The sequence below is a fragment of the Ammodytes marinus genome, assembly GCF_949987685.1.
Source record: "Ammodytes marinus genome assembly, chromosome: 3".
Taxonomy (NCBI): Eukaryota; Metazoa; Chordata; class Actinopteri; order Uranoscopiformes; family Ammodytidae; genus Ammodytes; species Ammodytes marinus.
Window position 1 is genome coordinate 16,723,551 of NC_137232.1, and position 21,373 is coordinate 16,744,923.

The following is a 21,373-nucleotide window of genomic DNA, read 5'->3' on the forward strand; positions in this document are numbered from 1 at the left end:
AAGCTTGGTGGCAGAGTGGGAAGCTCTGGCCTTGACAGTTTCTAGAGCAATGTTTAAAGCCCCACTTGTGTCATTTTCCCTTAAGACTGGCAATTGGGAAGGTGCTGCTTTATCATCACAAAGCACATTCAATTTAATTTATTATGTGAGTTCAAAGTCACTGAGTTCTGCACAATTGCTACTCCTTGGACCCTGTCAATCTTAATGTTTGTCTAGTCTCTCCACTGCAATTTTTATTTCAACAGTTAACTATATTCAGCAAATGACCTGTGTTCAAAATCATAACCACATCCATTACAAACAAACGTTTTAAGGCCAGATGGATGCACTGCTGCTTCCTTCTCCTTATCTGTACTGTATCTGACACAAACCTGGCTGGATGTGGAGCATTTCAGCGATGCGTTTCCACTATGGATTCCTTAATTGTATGATTAATTTCAGTTAAGGCAGTGGGATTTTGAGGATGAACATAGCCGCCTCCTCTCACCAGAGGAAGCCATTAATTTCCACACTGCAATTAAAGAGACTGCAGGGAATAGATTTCCATACAAATGACATTGTGTGAGAGGGAATAAGGCACTTTTGGCCCATCATATACTCAAGACCTGAAAAAATGCTCTATAAAACGTTGAGTAATGCCTTCTGAAAATAAACATTTGAGAGGGAGGATTAAGTTTTTTCTCCCCCCTCCATAGAGCAAATCTTCTCTGAGCACATCCATATGCGGTTTCAGGATGGAGCTCTGGGTTTTTGTTTTACGCCTCGGGAGAAACCTAACAGCAACAGAAGAGGGCTTAGAGGTCTAGTGTATTTTCCATAAACGCAGCACATGATCTTCAATAAATAAAAAACAAGCAAGAAGAGTTTCGAAATCCCCTGAACCACTTTTGAAATATCTGTTTATTATCTCAGTTTCACAAAGATTTCACTGGTAAGATTCAAGTGTCGGAAAAAAAGTTATATAAATGTTACAACTTTATCGCAACTTTTTGATAAAGACAAGACACTAACCTCAGACGATCCAAACAGGCCCATTATGCATTAATATGTGCACATGCACAATCATGTTTAATGGAATGCAAAATGGTATGTTTGCAGTAGAATGTCACTTTCCTTGTAGAAAAATTAAGAGCTTGTAAAATACATGTTTCTGGTTTCATTTATATTTACTTTTTCAAATGGCTTTACTCATTACAAGCATTTTCAATAGCTTGTTATTGTTAACCAGAGTGCTTTCTTTCAGTTAGCAATTGATGAATGTATTGTTGACCATGTGCAGACGAGAGCAATAAAAAGTAACTGCACAATTATAAAACAGAAAATCAACGGTTTCCTCACTGCTGCTTTGCTATCTTGGATCCGGACCCAAAGAATGTGCGTTCCTCTCCTGGACAATGTCATTTTAATGAGGTGGACAGTGTTGTTATGGTTGAATACTGAGAACCATCTGGCCACCTCATATCCGTGTCATAAAAGAGGTCTCCTCAGCCCAGCTGTACAATACGAACAGGGAATATCAGACATAATGTGTCTGACTCTCTGCCAGCTTTGTGCCTTTTTTACATCATTATCATTCTCTAAGTCATTTTAACATATGATTCCAAGTGGACCCATATGCTGTTTTCATTCATTTGATGACTAAATAAAGTTGACAGTGACGCTGTCTCCGGTATGATTTACTCTGGCCAAGAAAACCACCTAAAAGAGAAAGCATGTGGTCGAATACAGTGCACAGCTTGCTATATGAAAATCATATGGTGGAGAAATGTTATGATAAATGCATATCGAGAGAAATTCATAGCCCTGTTGACAAACTTGTTGATGTGATTCACGGTGGTCCCACACACTCAGGTTTCCAAGAGTTACAGTGAAGGAATGACCATCACTCACGGCGCATATCTCATACACACCAGCAGACCACACATTAGTTAACTGCATTTGGAGCGACATGGAATTTTTCCAAGACTATAACTTGTCCACTTGTGCGGTGCCGTCGTGCACAACAAAGGTCATGATGTGAGAGTGCAACCTGAGCCTTAAAATGGCACCTAATCCCACAGCTGCCCCCGAAGGGCCACATCACACATACACCGGGTCAAATATTTCCTCCACAGCAGAAACAGAAACAATGATCTGGCCCTCTGCCTAATTTTAACAGCATCCCGCCAAGCGACCAACATATAGAAAGGCCTTTTAAAAATAAGACAGCCCGCGCTTGGACATTCTCGAGACACCTGTGGCCGCCCGTCTTGTCAACAATGTCTGAGGCCTTAATGTGCAATGTGACCAGGCAAGCCCAGGACACAGGGGCAGGATCAACTTGCAGGGAGATTTTTTAATGATGTGCCAGACAGACAGCAGCGGAGCACTGTTTCAACTGTATTGACTGTGTAGATAGACAATGAACAGATTTCCCTAAAAGATCAAGCTTTTAAGTTGATCTTAGCAGAAAAGCACAAACTATTCGTGGACTCAGGGCGCCCTTAATACATTTCCATAAGAAAACATTGTCTTAATTCGACGATTCATTTATTCTTGAGTGAAAACGAAAAGATATAAGAAAGAAACATATGCACCCTGATTTCATCGCAAACACTGTGTTAAGCTACTGTGGTCATTAACTCATCCGTCTTTACCTGTTTAACCTGTGTCACTGGGTGCTGTCCCAGCATGCACTGAGTAAAGAAGAAGGGAAAGACCTCTGGACTGTTTGTCAGGCAATCTCAGGTCTACAGAACACTCCACTCTACCTGAATGACATGTTTGAGGGAGGTGATATCTAAACAAAGGATTTAGAACCAGAAATCAACACTGGCTCCAGTGATCATGTTAACATCTGAGTGAGCAATGTAAGCATGTAGTATCAAAAAGGCACACACAAAGAGAAATGATTTCTTACCTGCAGCTGCTGTGTTGGTCATCTTATTGAACATCTAGTAGAAAAAGAGGAAAAACAAAACATATTAGTAATTGCAGTGCGATGACAAAGGCACTGCACGAATACGTTTCTCAGCTGAATGAGATGTGAGATGTTTGGCTGTATAACTCCAGTCTGAAAGCTGATAAATATATTTGAATTGGTGTGCTGTGAAAACCCACAGAGGCATGCTAGGCTAATCTCAGCCAGCTATCCACAATTATTGGGTGTTGTTGGTGCAGTTTTGTTCTAAATCAGTCAATGAAAAAAATGAAAAGGCGACAGCAGGAGCTTTAAACAATAAGATAAAGATGACAGATTTGAATCAGCCAGGTACTGTTTGTTTTTATTGGGAAATTGGTGTTGTTAGGAAATGGAGAGAGGTGATTATACAGCATAAATTACCTTGGATATAGGATTTAAAAGCATAAATCTGATGAAAGTTGATAAAGGATTGTCGAACTTGCTAGAATGAAAAAAGTGTCTTCCTGATCTGAACCAGTCAGGATTGCCTCCATTCTCTTGCTCTCTCTCTCTCTCTCTCTCTCTCTCTCTCTCTCTCTCTCTCTCTCTCTCTCTCTCTCTCTCTCTCTCTCTCTCTCTCTCTCTCTCTCTCTCTCTCTCTCTCTCTCTCTCTCTCTCTCTCTCTCTCTCTCTCTCTCTCTCTCTCTCTCTCTCTCTCTCTCTCTCTCTCTCTCTCTCTCTCTCTCTCTCTCTCTCTCTCTCTCTCTCTCTTCTCTTCACCCTCTGTGCCCCCTGGCCTGATTTACACTCTTGTTTGCTCGTCCTGTTTCCACTGTTCTCCCCTAACAGAGAAAAAAAGCTGCAAAAACTCCCAGCCTAACTCTGTTTCTGATACTGCTGCTGATCCTTCCACCATAACGGTCAACTTGCAACCAGCCCACATAGAGCGCCGATTCAAACTTATATATCAACATATATGCATGTCCTGCACTGTGTTTCTCATGAGGGCCACAGCCCCCCTAGTGTTGTCATGGCAGCAGGGACGCTCAGAGTGTAAAGGAGCACTTGGCTGGATGAGAGACCTACTGTATATGGCTGCCACTTTGCCCTGACAACACACAAAAAAAAACTGAGCGGCTGAATTAAACGGGACAGGTGGTTTTGTTTGGGCTCAATCTGTCTTTGTTACACGGTCTTAGACACGTTTAGGTCATGCTGCAAATGAGGTCGGAAGACAGCGGGCACCTGGCAGTCCATGTTTAAAAAGAAAAATTCCATGAAGAAGAACATTTAAAAGCAACGACAGACAAGACTTTTTTTATCGTTTGTTTTAAGATATGTTTTTGGCATTTTTTTATGCTTTATTGACAGTGTAGAGACAGAGTTGAAATGGGGCAGAGAGGGGAGTGACATGCAGAGAACGACCGCGGGCTGGAATCGAACCCGAGTCCGCTGCTGGCCGAGGCCCATGGGGGGGACGCCCTACCAACTGAGCTAAGGGCGCCCCACAGACAAGATATTTCACTCAGGTTTCTCACCAGGGTTGTCCATGGCACTCGGGAGTTAGCAGGCTCAACCACTCGATTATCTATGGGGAATTTAGCCTAAAGAATAGCCAGTTATAAAAGTTTGACTTACACCCTCATGTATTTTTTTTTACCTCCGTTTAAACATGGAAGAGAGGGAGCGGGGGCCTCTGAAAACTATGAGGTGCAGCCACTAATGCATCCCTCATTATTGACTGTGAGATTTGGCAGAGTGGAGAAGAATTCCGACACATATCTAAACATTTCAAAGAATTCAAAGGGCTGGTTTTGATGTGCAGTTATCTTTGTGCTTTCAAAATCCTATCCTACACGTGTCTCGGAAGAGATGGAGGTATGATTGTCTTCTGTAAACGCGATGGACATGATAAGTTAACCTCCAAGGACCCAAGTCTGGAGCAAGTTTTAGAAATAAAATCTGTGGAGATGTGCACATTTGATAAGGCTGCAAAGCCATGATCAAATCACTTTCTCTCTCTCTCTCTTTCTTTTTCAACAGCAAAGAGACAGTATTCCTTCCTGGACTATCTGGAGCGATGACTGACCCACTTTTAATCACACAGTGGCCTAGTTCAGGCCATTTGCAGTCAGACACGTGGACACATGTCAAAGGCTGCAGGTCAGGAAAAGTGACATCCTCCACATAGGAGCAGCACACAGTCCCTTTCAGAGCTGTTGTCAGAGGATAAACTTCCCTTTGCTCACACCAACAAGGATGTTTATATGGAGTGACAGCTCTGTGTGGGTGAATGATAGCTGCTGTCACAAGCACAAATGACAGCGTGCCTGAGAGTCAACAGGGCAGTTAAGATGACCGGTCAGTCCCAATGATGGAGCAGCGTATCCCCTGCCCTGCCCGTCTCTGTCAACACCAATTAAAAGCAGGAATCGTCAACCCAAATACGTCTCTATCCACATAAAGGAACACATTATACAGCTTAACTCCACCAGACATTGTGCTGAAGAGCAAGTTCAAGATAACTACTAGAAATGTAAATACTGCTGGGTCTGCAACTAATTATTTCCATTAATGATTAATCGCTTTGGTTAATTCAAATAATAATAAAAGTAAATCAACATTTGTCTACATTTTTTTATAAAATATTGAAAACCTACATTTTCCAAGATTATGATTTCACATTGCTCGTCTTATCCAACTAATGGTCCAATGATAAGCAGCAAATCTTCACATTTAAACAGATTCATTGTCAAATACGACACTGGTTTTGAGAATGACAAACACTTGTTAAAACAGACAAAATAGCAACTTTGATGCAACTTTCAAACTACTGTTATTGAAAGCCGAAATCAATTCTTGTTTTGCAAGACTTTGAATATAACTTAATTAATAAAAATAATAATAATAATAATACATATTCACACATGGATCACGCAAAGATGACAAGTGAGGTAGTATTTCCTTTGTTGCTTTAAATTTAACTTCACTATTGAAAAAGGTTAAAACTTAGATTAACTATTACATGAATATTCTTATAAATATTTCTTGACGATATAAAATGCGTACTTGAAGTTTGCATTGCTTTTTAGTGTTGTGTTTGGAATCATAACTGATAGAAACACACTTTTACAGCATCAGAGTCTGTTTCCAAGGACTTTTTTATTGGACAAGATAGAATATTAGAACATTTTGCTCTTTGCTATTGGAACTGTGTTCAAGAACAATGATGGAGGTGCACCCTTAGCTCAGTTGGTAGGGCGTCCCCCCCATGGGCCTCGGCCAGCAGCAGACCCGGGTTCGATTCCAGTCTGCGGTTGTTCTCTGCATGTCACTCCCCTCTCTGCCCCATTTCAACTCTGTCTCTACACAGTCAATAAAGCATAAAAATGCCAAAAAATATCTTAAAACAAACAATAAAAAATGTCTTGTCTGTCGTTGCTTTTAAATGTTCTTCTTCATGGATTTTTTCTTTTTAAACATGGACTGTAACATGGAATAAATAAAAAAGAAGAATGATGGCTGTAAAAAAAAATCTATATTGCCCTCAAACAAGACAATACAAAGAACATTCCAGCTAGGTTTAGCCCTGTCTGCATGGTGTGCAGCAGATTGAGGGAGATATGCTCTGCTGCATTCCTGGTTTTTACAGATCGTTCAGAGGCAAGGGGAGTCAGAGGTTGTCGAGTAGGTGCCAAAAAACTTTTACCAAATAACTTCCATCAAACATCTCTCGGTAAAGCTGTAACTGCCTATTTAACTGGCTCACACATTCTGCCTGTTTATTCTTAGACACAGAGATTCAATCTGTATCACATTCTCTCTCCCTGCTGTCAGAACTTCCATATGGACTCCAGAGCTCTTATGTAAGACTATGAGAGGGGGAAAAAATGTCTCTGCATGTGTGATGCTGCTGACATGTCGTCTCATCTGTGACACTCACCCCTCGCCGGGGGACACATTTAAAAGAATAGTTTGACATTTTGGGGAAAACATTTATGTACGTGCTGCTGTGGAGAGTGAGTTGCTCGGAAAGGGGATTTTGTTACCATTTGACAAGAATGTCCAGTCCCCAAGCTAAGCTAAGCAAACCAACTTAAAAAAAAGGTCATACGAATCTTTTAAACTTAAGCTTTTCTTAAGGTGATAAGATCTTATTTGTCTAGCCTAGTTTTCAGCTTTCAGAGTTTCCCGTGCAAAGATAATGGTCAGTTGGGGGGGCGCCCTTAGCTCAGTTGGTAGGGCGTCCCCCCCATGGGCCTTGGCCAGCAGCGGACCCGGGTTCGATTTCAGCCCGCGGTCGTTCTCTGCATGTCACTCCCCTCTCTGCCCCATTTCAACTCTGTCTCTACACTATCAATAAAGCATAAAAATGCAAAAAAAATAAAAATGGTCAGTTCACTTTAACCTGCAGTCGTACAAATCCATGTTTTATTTAAACTCTTACAAAAGAAAACAATATTATTACAATGTGAAATTCATTATTTTTTAAGAAAATTATATTAAAAAAGTGTAAAAAGTCATTTTTAAAACACCCTTACACTTGTCACCACATGAATAGCACCTGATCTCATTATACACTGCAGCCAAAATACTCTTGTCTTCAACATATGGTGACATTCTCAGCTGTCCACAAGACAAATTTTAGCCAATGCTGCTGTCATTTTCAAGAGGTAGTTATGGGTTCCCACAAAAAAAGACAGGTGGCAACTAAACTTAATTTTGTGTGAAGAACTGGGAAGAGTTCCCAGACCAAATAATATATCATTTCACCTTTTACCCACAACTCTGTCTCAGGCCTGTCTTTCCACACCGTCTTCAAAATATGCTGAATGTAATCTTAAAAATAATATCACAATGAAACATAGTTCCAAATCATATACGATATCACTAAATTTGATCCCATAACATAAAGAGTATCTGAGTGGAGGCCACAGTTTTCTCTTAAGAAGCGGGTTGTTTGCCATCACGTTCCAGAAGAGCCATCAAGAAAGCACAAAGCACGAGCTGAGGGGCTTTGAATTTAAACCCGCCCTGCATTCTGAAAATCTCTCACTTGTCTGTTTCGTTTAGGGCCGTTAAATAGTGACATTTATATACTTTGTAGAGCAGAAGTGAGTCCTGCTTGTTTAAGAATGCCTAAGCTGGCCTTATTCTCAACGCAAACCTCAAATATTTACAGATGTCGAGGGAAGAGCAGCTGCACAGCTGACTGGCAATGGACTTATCTTAAAAAAAGACAGTGCTATCGTGCAATGTTCTTTGTGATTTTTGTTTTTCCAATAACACAGTGATGTGTCAGTATAGTTTTTTTTAATCCACAGTTCATATACAAATAAAACCTTAAGTCATCTCTAGATTGCATCTTGAGGATGTAGGCTACAATCAGCATCTTCCCAGAAATATAACCCTGTATGGCTAACACATAAGTCTTCAGCAAAGTTCAACAACAAAGGCTGAAAGGTCCCATTTAATTTGATTTCATCTAATTACTTAAAAATATAGTAATCCAGGTTGAACATTTTGATGTGAAAGGCTTATTTAGAATGGACACAAAGCCAAAATGTCCCAGCTACGGACAGACAAGAACTTTGAACGCAGGGAGAAATACTTTGCAGTGCAGGAAGTACATGGGTCATGGCAGTCTCCCAAAAATGCTAAAGCCAGATTTTGAGCTGGAAAAACAAAACATGTGCAACAAGTTGCAGCATCGAACTCAAAGGAATTTATTACCCAACAGCCTTAAAAATGAGCGGTAGCATGTAGCAGGTTTTGCATGGACAATACTACACAGTACCTATCATTTTTCATTGACACAGAGAAAACTGTGGGATGCCTGTTTTTCATAGATAATCTTACCGTCTTCTTGGTTGTTGCTCTGGTTCCCATCGAGGCGCCGCGCGGAGCAGAAGACCTGTTGTCCAGGCTCGGACATTCCCCTCCCTCTGCTCTTGGGAAGACTTGGTCTTTTGGGCTTTGGTTGGACGTGGACTTTGAGACAGCAGCACTCGACTGCAAAAACATCACAACAACAATCAAGAACTGGGTCCGTCTCTGTCTGGTCCGAAAAACAGACGAGGGACAGGATGATCTCAACGGTGGCCAGGGGGAAAAGAAAACAAGAGGCTGAGGTCAACTGCTGGGGAAGTGAAAATCTCCACTCTCAATTCAGCTTGATAGAGCCACACAAAGGAGCCTGTATGTGTGGACCTTCTTTGGAGAAGGACAGAGATTATGACCTTGTCAAATATCCCCAGTAAAGATGTCCTGTCTTGCCCAGTCCGCCTGTCATTAGTTAAAGCCAGTAACAGTGAATGCCTGGGATGGTTATGCAGATGCCTGGGAGCCATGTGAGCCTCTCTCCACCATTCCTAATGGACCAAATCATACAAACTCCCTTCAATACAATAGCTCCTCTGTGCGGTACACACATATGGACCCCAAAAAGAGCACTTTTGTTCCCGATTGCTAACTCTAGTGGGATATTTCTTGAAACACGCCACCATGAGAAGAGCCCTTTTTTTTAGGGAGGAACATAGTTGCATGGTCCCAGTTGGAACCCTGAAAAGCACAATAGCTGTCTGTTCCTGCCACACAATTCTGATGGGGCCAAAGCGCTGTACACTCCACTATCACATCTAAGAGCTGCAGACCGACGTCGTAAAACAGACTGGAATCAGTGGGATGCTATACCATGGCCTGACAAAGCCCATATTGTCACAGACAAGACTATATCCCCATATCTCACAAGGCAGAGACACAGTTACGACTCACACGAGATGTACATACTGAATCCTCCTCCACAGGCTGGGTTTATGGGTCTAGCCCTTGTTTGATTCGAGAGCTTGTTTCAATCTAAACCTTAACGTGGAACACATTTGGAAAAAAAAGTGTCAAGGACAAACAAAATTCCAATGAACACCTGTTGCTCACGGGTCCGAATAATCCATTGGGATTTTCTCTCAACAGAGCAAAGTAAATTGATTTAGGGAAGTTTACAAGCATGACCAAGTATGCAGCGTACACTCTGAGGAATGTGTACAGTACCAACCGTGACAGGGCACATACCATAAGGTACTGAAAGTTGAAGGGGCTGCAGTCCACATGCTACTTTAATAACACATTGTCCCTATAGTTAATGCTTTGTTTATGTCAACGCACAAGGGACAAAAGTCTTTGAATTGGTCAAAGATATTCGGTTCAGTTCATGGTGCTATAGGCTGTGTGAACACATTCTCACCTGTTTCTTGCGCATAGTGCAGGGCGTGTGGGATGGAGAGGAGTTTGCGCTCAGAGCCTCCTCTATGTCTAGATTAAGCTGGTCCAGTTTCCTCATCAGCTGGCTCATGGACTCAGACCAGGGAGACTTGACCTGTGGACAGTCCTGTGGGCAATCAGGGAAGCATCGGTTTAAGTGAGGACAAGCTACCACTGCGAGTAGAGTATGGAGTCAAAGATTGACATGTTGAGCCGTATTTGAATTCAACCACATTTTCAGATTTCTTCCCCAAATTTGTACATATTTTTATCTCATCGTTATCTGGATTGTCACTGAATTCTATTCTGTTTATATTTTGTTTTTAAAAATGTAAAGCTTAAAACAATTCACAGCTATGATACAGCAAAATATTACTCCCTTATCCAATTCCATCAACTACCAACACACATACTATTATGCACACACACAATTTCACCTATAGGCTACACAAACAAAGTAATACACACAGGAGTTATTAGGCACTAATTTCAGGTTAATGTCAAGTTGAGCCGCTGACACTTTATCGAAATTGCTTGCTCGCTATCTTAATTATATGCTTCAGCTCAACTTCATTCAAAATCAAAAAGCCAATCCCACTCCCAAACCCACAGTGGAAGTAATTGAAATTGGGCCATAAAATCAAGTTCATTAGTTAGTCCAGTAATTGCCTGTCATCTTTGCCAGACTTATTTAACACATGAGCGCTTTTGTCGAAAGGTGAGAGCATTTGTCGATTTTTACCAGTCAAACCCCCCCCAAACAGTATCTTGTAAATTGCAGATGCTACACTGGGTGGACTATACGCTGCTGCCACACATGGAAATGTGATCTCCTCAGCCGTGTTTCAGGGTGAAAGAGCAAAAGGAGGAGGGCTCCGGACATGTGCGCCACACAGACACATGATGGAATTCCCTGCACCGGCTTTCACTACTCCCCAGACACACAGTGTATATAAATAGACCATCCTCAAACAGACAGGAGCAGTGTGTCTGAAGATCTGGAGGGAAAGCCTCGCAAATCTGCAGGATACACCTCACTCACCAAACCATAAATGAACATTGTTGATCTGCAATGTGAGAAGTATACTGAGTAGAAGGACTGACAAAGAAGAGCAATATCAGTCACTGCGTGTGTGCGTGTGTGTGTGTGTGTGTGTGTGTGTGTGTGTGTGTGTGTGTGTGTGTGTGTGTGTGTGTGTGTGTGTATGTGTCTAGTCCTGGAGAGTCTCACATGCTATATACTCTCCGACACTTTTTAAGAATCTGCCTCCTCAATAATAGATGACAGACACTGTAGCTATGTCTATGCGTCACCACACAGTCAATTGCCCTTTATTGTGCACTGACGGGACCATTGGCAACTACCATCAAAATAAACCCAAACAGAAAAAAACCTTTATTATTTTCCCTGAATTAAAACTAAATAGTGAAACTGAGTGTCTGAGCCCCGATTAATGCTGGTCATCTAATGCTGGTCATCTTTCCGTGACATAAACTCTTTCAATGCACAATCATTCTGTTAAAGGAACTTGTCAATAAATGTTCTAATGGGAAAACCCCAACAGTATCTTGGAAAGGGCGTGTTTCTTGTCAAAAGGGCTTTGATAAACATACTGAATTTTGGAAACAAGTGTGACACTTGTTTTGGTATTTCCAGTGAATCTCTGTGGTTTGACTAAAAATATACTAAAGAAAATAGCGACTGAGGACAGGCCATCCTCTTATTCTGAGAGTGTTTATAATCACTTGATTTATTCAGTAACTGAAGAAAAAAACAGTTGAGTGAAAGATATCACAAACGGCCTTATGAATCTGGTTACTGTATATACATCACCATTTGGCATAATAATATATGCTACAGCTTCCCACAAATGATTCTCCGTGAAGCATTACATCTGAATAAGACAAATGAATGCACTGACAAACTTTCATAATGTTGCATTCATTCTACCATAAAAATGTAGGAATTAGTGGGACCAGACACCAGACGGTCCATTCTCCCTGCTGACCACCCAACGTCAGCTGACGCACCCAGCAGCACTGCAGGGAGAAAGTGCCTTTTTGCACTCAATCCCTTTGGAATGACCTAAATCTGGCCAATCCTCTAAACTGTTGACCTCTGAGGCCCATAGGGGTCACCTGGGGTCACAGACAGGAAAAATAAAAAGCTTCCCTGCTCTGCTACATCTGTCATCCAAGCATGGTGCTGACCAGGGAATGTAAAAAGGTTTGACATGAGATCATTATGTTTAGACAGCTCAATTCTTTGTGTCAGCCGTACAAATAAAATGCCTTCACATACCTTTATACTTTTGCAAGACTGATCATTTACAAAATGTGAACATCCCCTCCAAAAAAAACGAAATCAAGAATCCCAAACTAATAGCACGCTAATGTTCACCCTACAGCCACCCCTGTAACATGTGAGGAAACTAGAATAACATAGATGCACCTTTGCTCAACTTTTCCTCTCTATTGAAGCTTTATAATATTATTCCAATTCCAAAGAAATTAATACGGATTCCCTTCGCAAATACTTTTTCTGTTTCCATCTTTCCACGATATTATCCGAGGAGTATCGGAGGGTCATCGCAGATTAAAGACAAGTTGTTCCTTTATACGAAATCAGGGACACAAACTTGTAAACAGTGTGAGCATTCATATCATGTGATTTGGATGAGGTGGAGACTGAAATGCTTTCATACCTTCCTCGGGGCTACAGATAAGACAGAGACTAGCCAAACTGTCCTAAAGTGAGTCCATGAATACTTCAGTATGTATTGACCTGAAGATGTGGAATTTACCTGTTCTGATGCCAAATACCAATCCTCTTGCAAATATCCACAAGCAAGACATTGACTTGTAGCTTCAGCGGTCTCGGGTGTATTTTTATGTGTGGAAAAAAACAAACATTTAACCCTTAAGATCAAGAGCAGAAAGCTGAATTTCAGTGGTCTTCAAAAGATAATTCTGAGAGGGGAGGGGGGGGATATTTCGCAATTTAATTATTATGCAGGAAATGAAAGAATCTGAAGATTTTGGAAGCTGGACTCCAATTAACCCTTAGAGTCAGACACAACACAAATGCGAGAAACAGATGCCCCCAATTCTGACACATGCTCAAGCCAAATCTGGAACACATTCTCACTGTCTCCTTTTCAGTGACATGCCCACAAGGTGCAGTTCAGGAATGCGGGCCCTTCTACTTTAGAATGAGACAAATTCCAGAGAGGGCCTGACGCTCAAGTGAGACACTAGCCTTGATTCATCTCTTCGTGCCTTTCCCCTCGTCCCGGCCCCGGCGATTGTGTGAAGTCCTCACACCATGGCAACTAAGCTGGTATGAGTCAATCCTTTTAAATAAATGCATTAATGTTATCTGCCCGGGGACAAAAAAATGTGGGCCGACTATAACTTTATCAGCGCAAATTGGCCACATTGTGAACCCCTAACGCAGCGGCTTTGACATGGAAATGAGGAGTTAAGTGTGTGAGCTCTGGGCTTGGTGCCTAGTCTGTGCCACCCACCGAGAGTGCCAGAGATCACCATGGAGGTATCCAAATGTAGCAGTCGGTCATGCGAAAGGGCAACGGCTACCTGGCTACTTGGAGGAATAAATTACACTCTTAATATCCTGCCATGCCAAAACACCCAACAGAACACAGCCACAGCCCTGTCTGCGGAGTAGGAAGGATTGGTGAAGAAATGTGTATTTTTAGGGTTTTTTGAGTCACAGTGGAGCTAAATAAAGCAAGCACAGGAGGAGGCATGAGATGACTGGTGGAAACACTATGCAGACAGTGCCCTCATATGGTTAACGTGAACAACTGCATCTAAGCGTTATTCCAGCAACTTTCATTCACCTAAATATGTTCAGTACATTTTTACAGTTATGCATGTTTACAATGTAAACAATAGACTTAAACATCTAGTAATCTGCTAGTTGTTTTATGTTGAATCCTAATTGCATATATTTGTTTACCTGTAATACAAGTGGCATCATGCCTAAATTGATGTATTACGACCTCATACTTTGGACAATTTGTTGCTCAATTAACATAAAAAGTCAGTTCCATTAAGGACTGTCATGCATTATATATATATATAGATAGAGAGAGAGAGAGAGAGAGAGAGAGAGATAGAGAGAGAGAGAGAGAGAGAGAGAGAGAGAGAGAGAGAGAGAGATGGGAAAGACAGCTGGTTTTCACTCATATTTTCCTGTGAAATCAATTCCCGGAGAGACCTTTTGTTTCCAAGCATGGAATTTAAGTCTGCATGTCAGCCCACCATGTGATGAAGCATTGACCTGCTGTACTTTGTCAATATTTACAAGAGGATTCCTTGCATTCCTTCGCTCTTCTTTGACTGTCATTCTGCACATAAAGCTGGCATTACCTCGACATCCTACCCGACCAACACAAAGAGGAGATAATCTCCATCTGCCTAGTTTACATGTGCGCTATTATCTGCAGACTGTTTAGGAAAGGATGACAGTTATGTGCCATTGGATAGTCAGTTGTAATGGAAGACACACCTAACAGATTTGAGCATGTATGGATGTCAATTTGAGGATTTTTAAAAGGGCAATAAAAAGCAGGGATGATAGGTAACAGGATGTTTACAAGCAAGGTCAAGGTAGAGGTTGTGTGAAAAGGAGACTTTTGTGTTCCTTGACTTGTTAAAGAAAGGTTCAGTGATGGAAGGCTAAGTACAGCACTTCTACAGCCTGCAATGGGCTCTATCAAAAGTGCACTGCCTGCTGAGGGACTGGAGAGAAAGCAGAACCTGTTTGCATTCTTTCTGGATCTGCGACTCACCAGTACAAATGTGAAGTCAGTGCACTCCTACACACTAGGACCAACTATGCGACAATTTAACTATGCAACTATCTCAAAGTGTAATGATGTCATCTGCTGGGATCTGGTTAATATGGTCTCTGACACTGTGGAATTTTCAAAGAACATGCAAATCAGTCCAGACCAAAATGAAGCCAAATAATGCAGCAAACGGTCCATTGTGTATTAGAAATATACAAAGCTATCTAGATTGACGCATGGAGATATCTCACATTAAAAATGTAAGAAATCCCATTTAACATGTGCTTTTTATAAGGGACAAACAATTGGTGTGGTATTTGGACATTTCACATGCACATATTTGTAAAGCAATGGTAAACGTTTCCCTAAATCTAGTTTGTGCCTTAACACACTTGAAGATGCCCACTATAAAAAACTGGGGCATTATTTATTGATGGATGTCTACTTGACTATTTTGTGCAAATGTATTTTTTACGATTCATAATTCTGTATATAAACTTTTAGGCTAATTGGTTAATTTTTTTTTTCTCCTGCTGATCAATAATTATTCTCCTTATTAAATTAATAGGGTCAAAATATCTTGACATTTGTTCAAATGTGATTATATAACCAAGAATACAAGATCAACACTGAACAACTATGGATGGTATTGAATCAACAGCAGCATACCTCCTTACTGCTGCTTTCCCCCTCTGCTTCATATCCACAGTTTCTGGCAGTGCTGTATTCCATTCCTACTCGGGGACCCGTGGCGCCTCTCTTCTTCTGTTTGCCTTTGCCTGTACTTCTCAGTCTGTGGTTGACAATCAGCTCTCTGCTCTGGGGCAGCAGCTCTGGGAACACATCATCATCATCATCATCATCTTCGTGTTCTTCCTCCACCGATGAAGACTCTCCATCGTCAGAGCTCCCATTGACAAAAGAGCGGCTGTCTGCTCCAGAGGGACAGCTGTAGAAGGTGATGGAGCTGGGTTTGTGCCTGACGATGCGTGGCATATCGGAGATTCTCCGGCCTGAATCACAGTGAGTTGCGGGGACAGTGAAGGTAGGAGTGGACTCTTCATTGACGATGGGGCAGGGGTCCTCTGGAGGTCCCAAGACATGGCCATTTGAGATAGTCTTTAACCTATCAATGTCTGTTTTTCCACATCCAGCAGGGTTCAGGTGTGCTCTCAGACCAATATGATTTTGAACTGCCCGATCCCACTGGCCTTTCACCACAGGAACAGGAAGTGAGATGTTACCACAGCAGTTGTCACATGACCTAGGTAATGTACACACAGTACCTGCTTCGTGAAGGTGAGGACCTGCGCCCAGGAGCAATTCACCAGGAATGATGATTGACACTTGGTCAGGGTCTTGTAAGCACACAGCTCCTGCTAATTCAATGTTGTTAGGACTGACACACATTAAGCTCTTCCTCCACTTGTGTGTGCTCTCGTCTGGCTCAAACAGCACGCTTTGGGCTTCAGGTAGACAGTCATCAAGGGCTGCCGAGTCGTCCGCCGAAACAGCAGAGCTTTCTGAGGTGAACTCCTGCGTTGGGAAGGCTAATGTATTTAATCCAGAAGACTGGTGTGCCTCCAAATGCACCACAGGTGGGAACTCCATTATTCTTTAATTCTATAGTTTCTCATAATTCAAAACATAAATCCAAAGGTACTTGAGCTTGATGTATCGGATGGCCATTTCTTTCCAAGATGCTCAGTCAAACCACACTGCAGGGCAACCTGAAATGAACAGAAAGGGAAGAATGTGAATGGCATGCACACACACATACCTGGAAAGCAACAGAGACCGACCAAGATTATTTCCAAAGGCAGTACAGGTAAAAACAAGACTAACTAAACTGTACATACTTCTTTTGAGAGTGTTTCCACATGTCTCTGTGTCCTGTGGTGATCAGAGTCTCAGAACCACAACATAGTTCAATGTAAAGCTTCAAAATATCCACTTCTGAACAGCTCGACGTGCCATCTAGCGAGAAGTTTGCTGTTAAATCTAACATCTGGCTCAGGCTGGGCTGTTCAAGTCTGGATCTGTTTCAACACACGATGGTGGTGACATCACTGCACGGAGGAATCTGACTGCTCTTTGGCAGTGGGTGATTTACTATGCACTATACCATTCATCTAGGCAGGAGCTGTCCCTGTTCGACTGTGGTTAACGTCCCACTCACCCCGTCATTAAGCCCTCCTTTCAAGACACACCTTGGGACATGTACCACACATCCAAAGTACACATGGGAAAACAGACAATTGCATTGTTGTGCTGCACCATTGTCATCTTGTTGCAACACAAACACTTTCCTCAGAAGACATAACAATGCAACTGAACCTGGAAATGAAACATAACACAAGACCTGCAGTGTCCAGTCAACATGTTATTCCCTTCTTATTTTAACTAGATGTTTTAATGGAAAAACAATAGTTATATCGGGCTAAAGCTGCCTAAAGCTAATTAATGCACATTTTTTCACACACAGATTGCTGCTGTTCCGGAGAGAAAGTTGCAGTTGCCAGCGTCTTTACCATGGCCTTGAGACACTTGTCACCCACACACACTTTCACACACACACACACACACACACACACACACACACACACACACACACACACACACACACACACACACACACACACACACACACACACACACACACACACACACACACACACACACACACACACACACACACACACACACACACACACACACACACACACACACACACACACACACACACACACACACACACACACACACGCACGCTCTTGCTTTTTAGTACACAAGCCAAAAAAACAACCTCAGACAACGACAAAAAACTAACTCTGAAGATTATTTTTTCATTATCTGTAATCATGGAAAATAATGCAATGAGTCTGTGCATATTCAAAATTCCATTCAGCAACATTTAAATACCAAGTCATTGAAATGCTGTTAGGTGTCTCCCGTAAAACCTGTCCCTACATGGTAAATGTGAAGTGAGTGAACAGGAGATTAGGGTTCCTTTCCAAGAAACCCCTCCGCAAAGAGGGTCTCATTATTCCCCAAATGAATGCCGGGCACATTTTAAAAAGGGGGAAGAAGTCACTGAGTGAAAATGAACTGTGAGTGTTGACTGGCACGGCGAGACCACGACTTATTTGGGGGAGAGTGAAAGAGAAAGGCATCCAGCTGAGAATTTTTTAACAGAGAGGTCCCGAACAAGTCCTCTCACGTAGGGACAACCTATAGTAAAAGTTCCTCAACGCAGCCAAGGAGGAGTTAGTAGAGAGAGAAATCAGATCATCATGAGCAGATGCCAATCATTACTGTGTAAAGAGTTACAGGATAACAGGGAAAATAAGCGACTCACCTGCTGAGTGAAAAACCTGTCTGTGTTGACCAAACAGTGTCACTGAGATCATGGCAAAAGAGTGGCCGTGAGGCTTGTTCCTGGAAAGAGCAGGTTGAAAGAGAGATGGTTGGGACAGCCCCGGAGTGCAGTGCCACACTTATGTCTCCATAGGCCTATCCTGTTCAAAGGCCAGCTTGTCATCCCAACTCATATCACCCCCCTTCTCCTAAGTTTCCCTGGGAGGGGGCGAGGGGGCTGCCTGCAGGAGCGCACAGTTAGCAGTGACTAAACCATTCAGAATATGCGTAAGAGCAGGGAGAATGTGTACTTGTTGGGAGATGGAAGGGGGAGGAGAAAGGAGAGAGAGAGGGGAAGGAGGGAGGGAGAGAGAGAGGAGGGAAAGGGTGGGTGGGTCGGTGGGTGAGTGGTGGAGGGAGCAGCAGTGGTGGTTGGCACTGTAGAAAGTACAAGATGAAATGGGTTTCCAGCACAAACCGGCTGTGAGGAACGGCCAAACTTCGCAAGAGCAAGACGAACCACAAGCCGTGACCTATAGCTTCAAAACAGCGGGGCCCAGGAATGCTTTCAAGTCGGACAGGGGGAGAGAGAGCTGTGGAGCATCATGATTTACTGGGGAATATTACACATAGATTAAGATGTTATCAAAAGCTGAAATGTAATCAAAAAGCATGTCCCCTCAAGTTTTTTATTTGACACTATATCCGTAGAAAAAAAAACCCTCACTAATTAGGAGTCTGTTTCAGGCACCGAGCCAATTTACAAAAAAAAAACGTAGTCAAATATCTTCATTTCTTATTCTCAAATCCTATATTCCAATCCTTTGATATCCTTCTTATTTTTTGATGTTATTTGTTCTGACTTATTTCATCCAATTTGAACTGTTATTCTTCAGGTTTTAAACTCTTTTAATCTTTTTGCTCTTACTCTTTCTTTTATCAAGTGTGTTTTAATGTTCATCTTATCTTCTTTTTAAAGGTATTTCATCCCCGTTTTGTATACTCATTAATGTACAGTAAAGCACTCTTGTAATGCACGTATGACATATCTGTATTGTACAGCACATTACGCTGCATTTCTTGTAGGAAATGTTGCTATAGAAATACAGTTAATTATTAATATTATCTTCATTATTTCAATACTTTATTATTTCTTTTAGATGTCTGGTAAAGATGCTTGAAACGATTCAAGCAACGATTTGATATAACTGATTTACAAAAGTCACAATGCAAAAATGGAAGCAAGCTAATGTGAGCCTATTCAGTTTAAGGTAAAAACACATGCGGGAAGAGCCAAGTTCACCACATGAAGGAACTGTGGGTGACAGCGAGGGAGAGTGAGAAATGAGCAAGGGGAGCAAACATGAAAGGGGGTGTGTATGAGCTTGTTCACTGGCTGAGCACTTGTTGTTTCTGCTCCTGCTGGGCTCCGTGACTTGTCCTTGACTTTATATAACATTGTTTTCTTTTCATACATACATTAATTTGTTTGTTTATTCATTCTGTCTCCTCCGTCAGCATTGAGGTGGTGAAGCCACGGTCACAAATCAAGGCTTGGACACAAATCAAGGCTTGGACTAAGTTTGACCTCTGGCCAGGAGGGGGGAGAAAACGAGCGCTGACTAACTTCTCCCATTCATAAAACACTTCACTCATCTCCCAGCAATGTTTTAAAGCTTCCTCCTGTTTCTCCTTCTTGTGTTTTTTTTCTTCTTTTTTTACAGGTCATCATCTGCCTCTGCCCTTTACTGTGAAAAAGTGATGCACACTTTATCAAATAAAGATCCCCAGGAATGAGGCATTGTCTGCTTAGTTTTTTAAAACTGTACTGACTAATGTTCTAGTATTTTTGCAAATTAAAATTTGGATACAAGCCATGAAAGACAAATGTAGAAAATGTTTTGTTGTATATTCAGAAATACTCTAAAAAAGGCCAGCTCGACAAAGCAGCCATGCAACGTCACTACATCAACGGTTTGAGCTGTGAGATAAGGTATATATGTGCACACTTTTAATGTTTCCTGATCTATTGTTCGGAGGAAGTGACATTCCTGATATCCTTGTTGGTTATCTGTGTTTACATTTCCCCTATTGGCTGAATGCTTCCATGGAAAGGTTACAGGGAAAGGTTACAGGAAAGGTTACAGGAGGGGCAAGAGAGGTTTGGCTTTTGCCAGCTAATCATAAAAAAGTAAAGTTGAATAACTTGATCCAAGTCCCTGAAATGGAAAAGTACAACCCACAATATAAAATAATGTTCTTGCCTCTGTTGTGTACACATTCCTATAAAGACCAAGTGTGACCGTAGTGCAACTGGCAGACGATTTGATATGGTGTTGTTTACTTGGAGAAAGGTTACGAAAATGTGCAGGTGCATGTGAATGCATGCAAGACAGACAGACAGACAGACAGACAGACAGACAGACAGACAGACAGACAGACAGAGTGAAACTAAGTGTGTGTCCTGTCTCGGCTCACATTTAGGAAACAATTGGCTGCACTAAATGAATAGCAGCCTTTTTTCTCTATCAGAGCGGTGTAGGTGAACAGTCCAAGGCCAGTGGGAGTGAGAACAGTTGGGCTCAAACACAGCTGGATGTTCTCACAGGCTGAGCTGGGAGGCCCTGCCTGCCTGCCCCAAAAAAACAGCCTTGTTTGTGTCACTGCGAGAAAAACACTGACTTTTTTTGAGCAGGGAACAGAGGACAGAACCAGCACTAGGAGTAGGTGGGAGGGAAAAAAGAGCAGGGTTTCTTAAAGGCAGTCACTTATTAAAAAAATACTGTTACAAGCTCATCTGAAAGATCAGTTCTTGGGATAGTATGCCAATTCAAAGACTCATTTTACTTCTGGGGCACTAAACCTAACCCTATTTTACAGATGGAAAGTCCTACATGGATATTTGTTTTGGTGGCATTTGGGCACAAATAGTATGAGAGATAGAGAAAATAGATGCTACATGTTTGCATTATCTTAAGGGTATAAAGTGCTGAACTATGGTCTGAATCCAACCTGAAGCGTTCATTGTCTTTTCTGGTCCTTAACTCTTATATTTGTTTGC

General features: G+C 41.9%; 1 protein-coding gene across 1 annotated transcript in view; it reads right to left on the reverse strand.

Moving 5' to 3' along the window:
* Nucleotides 1-15,785, reverse strand: part of stard13b (StAR related lipid transfer domain containing 13b) — a gene marked incomplete at its 5' end in the record, with an annotated part of 57,692 nt that extends 41,907 nt beyond the window's left edge. Inside the window, 4 exons of the mRNA XM_080053522.1 lie at nt 2,900-2,933; nt 8,741-8,893; nt 10,122-10,265; nt 15,625-15,785. Of these exons, the coding sequence (XP_079909648.1) occupies nt 2,900-2,933; nt 8,741-8,893; nt 10,122-10,265; nt 15,625-15,687 (394 nt within the window). The remainder of the gene's footprint in view (nt 1-2,899; nt 2,934-8,740; nt 8,894-10,121; nt 10,266-15,624) is intronic.
* Nucleotides 15,786-21,373: the final 5,588 nt, after the last annotated feature.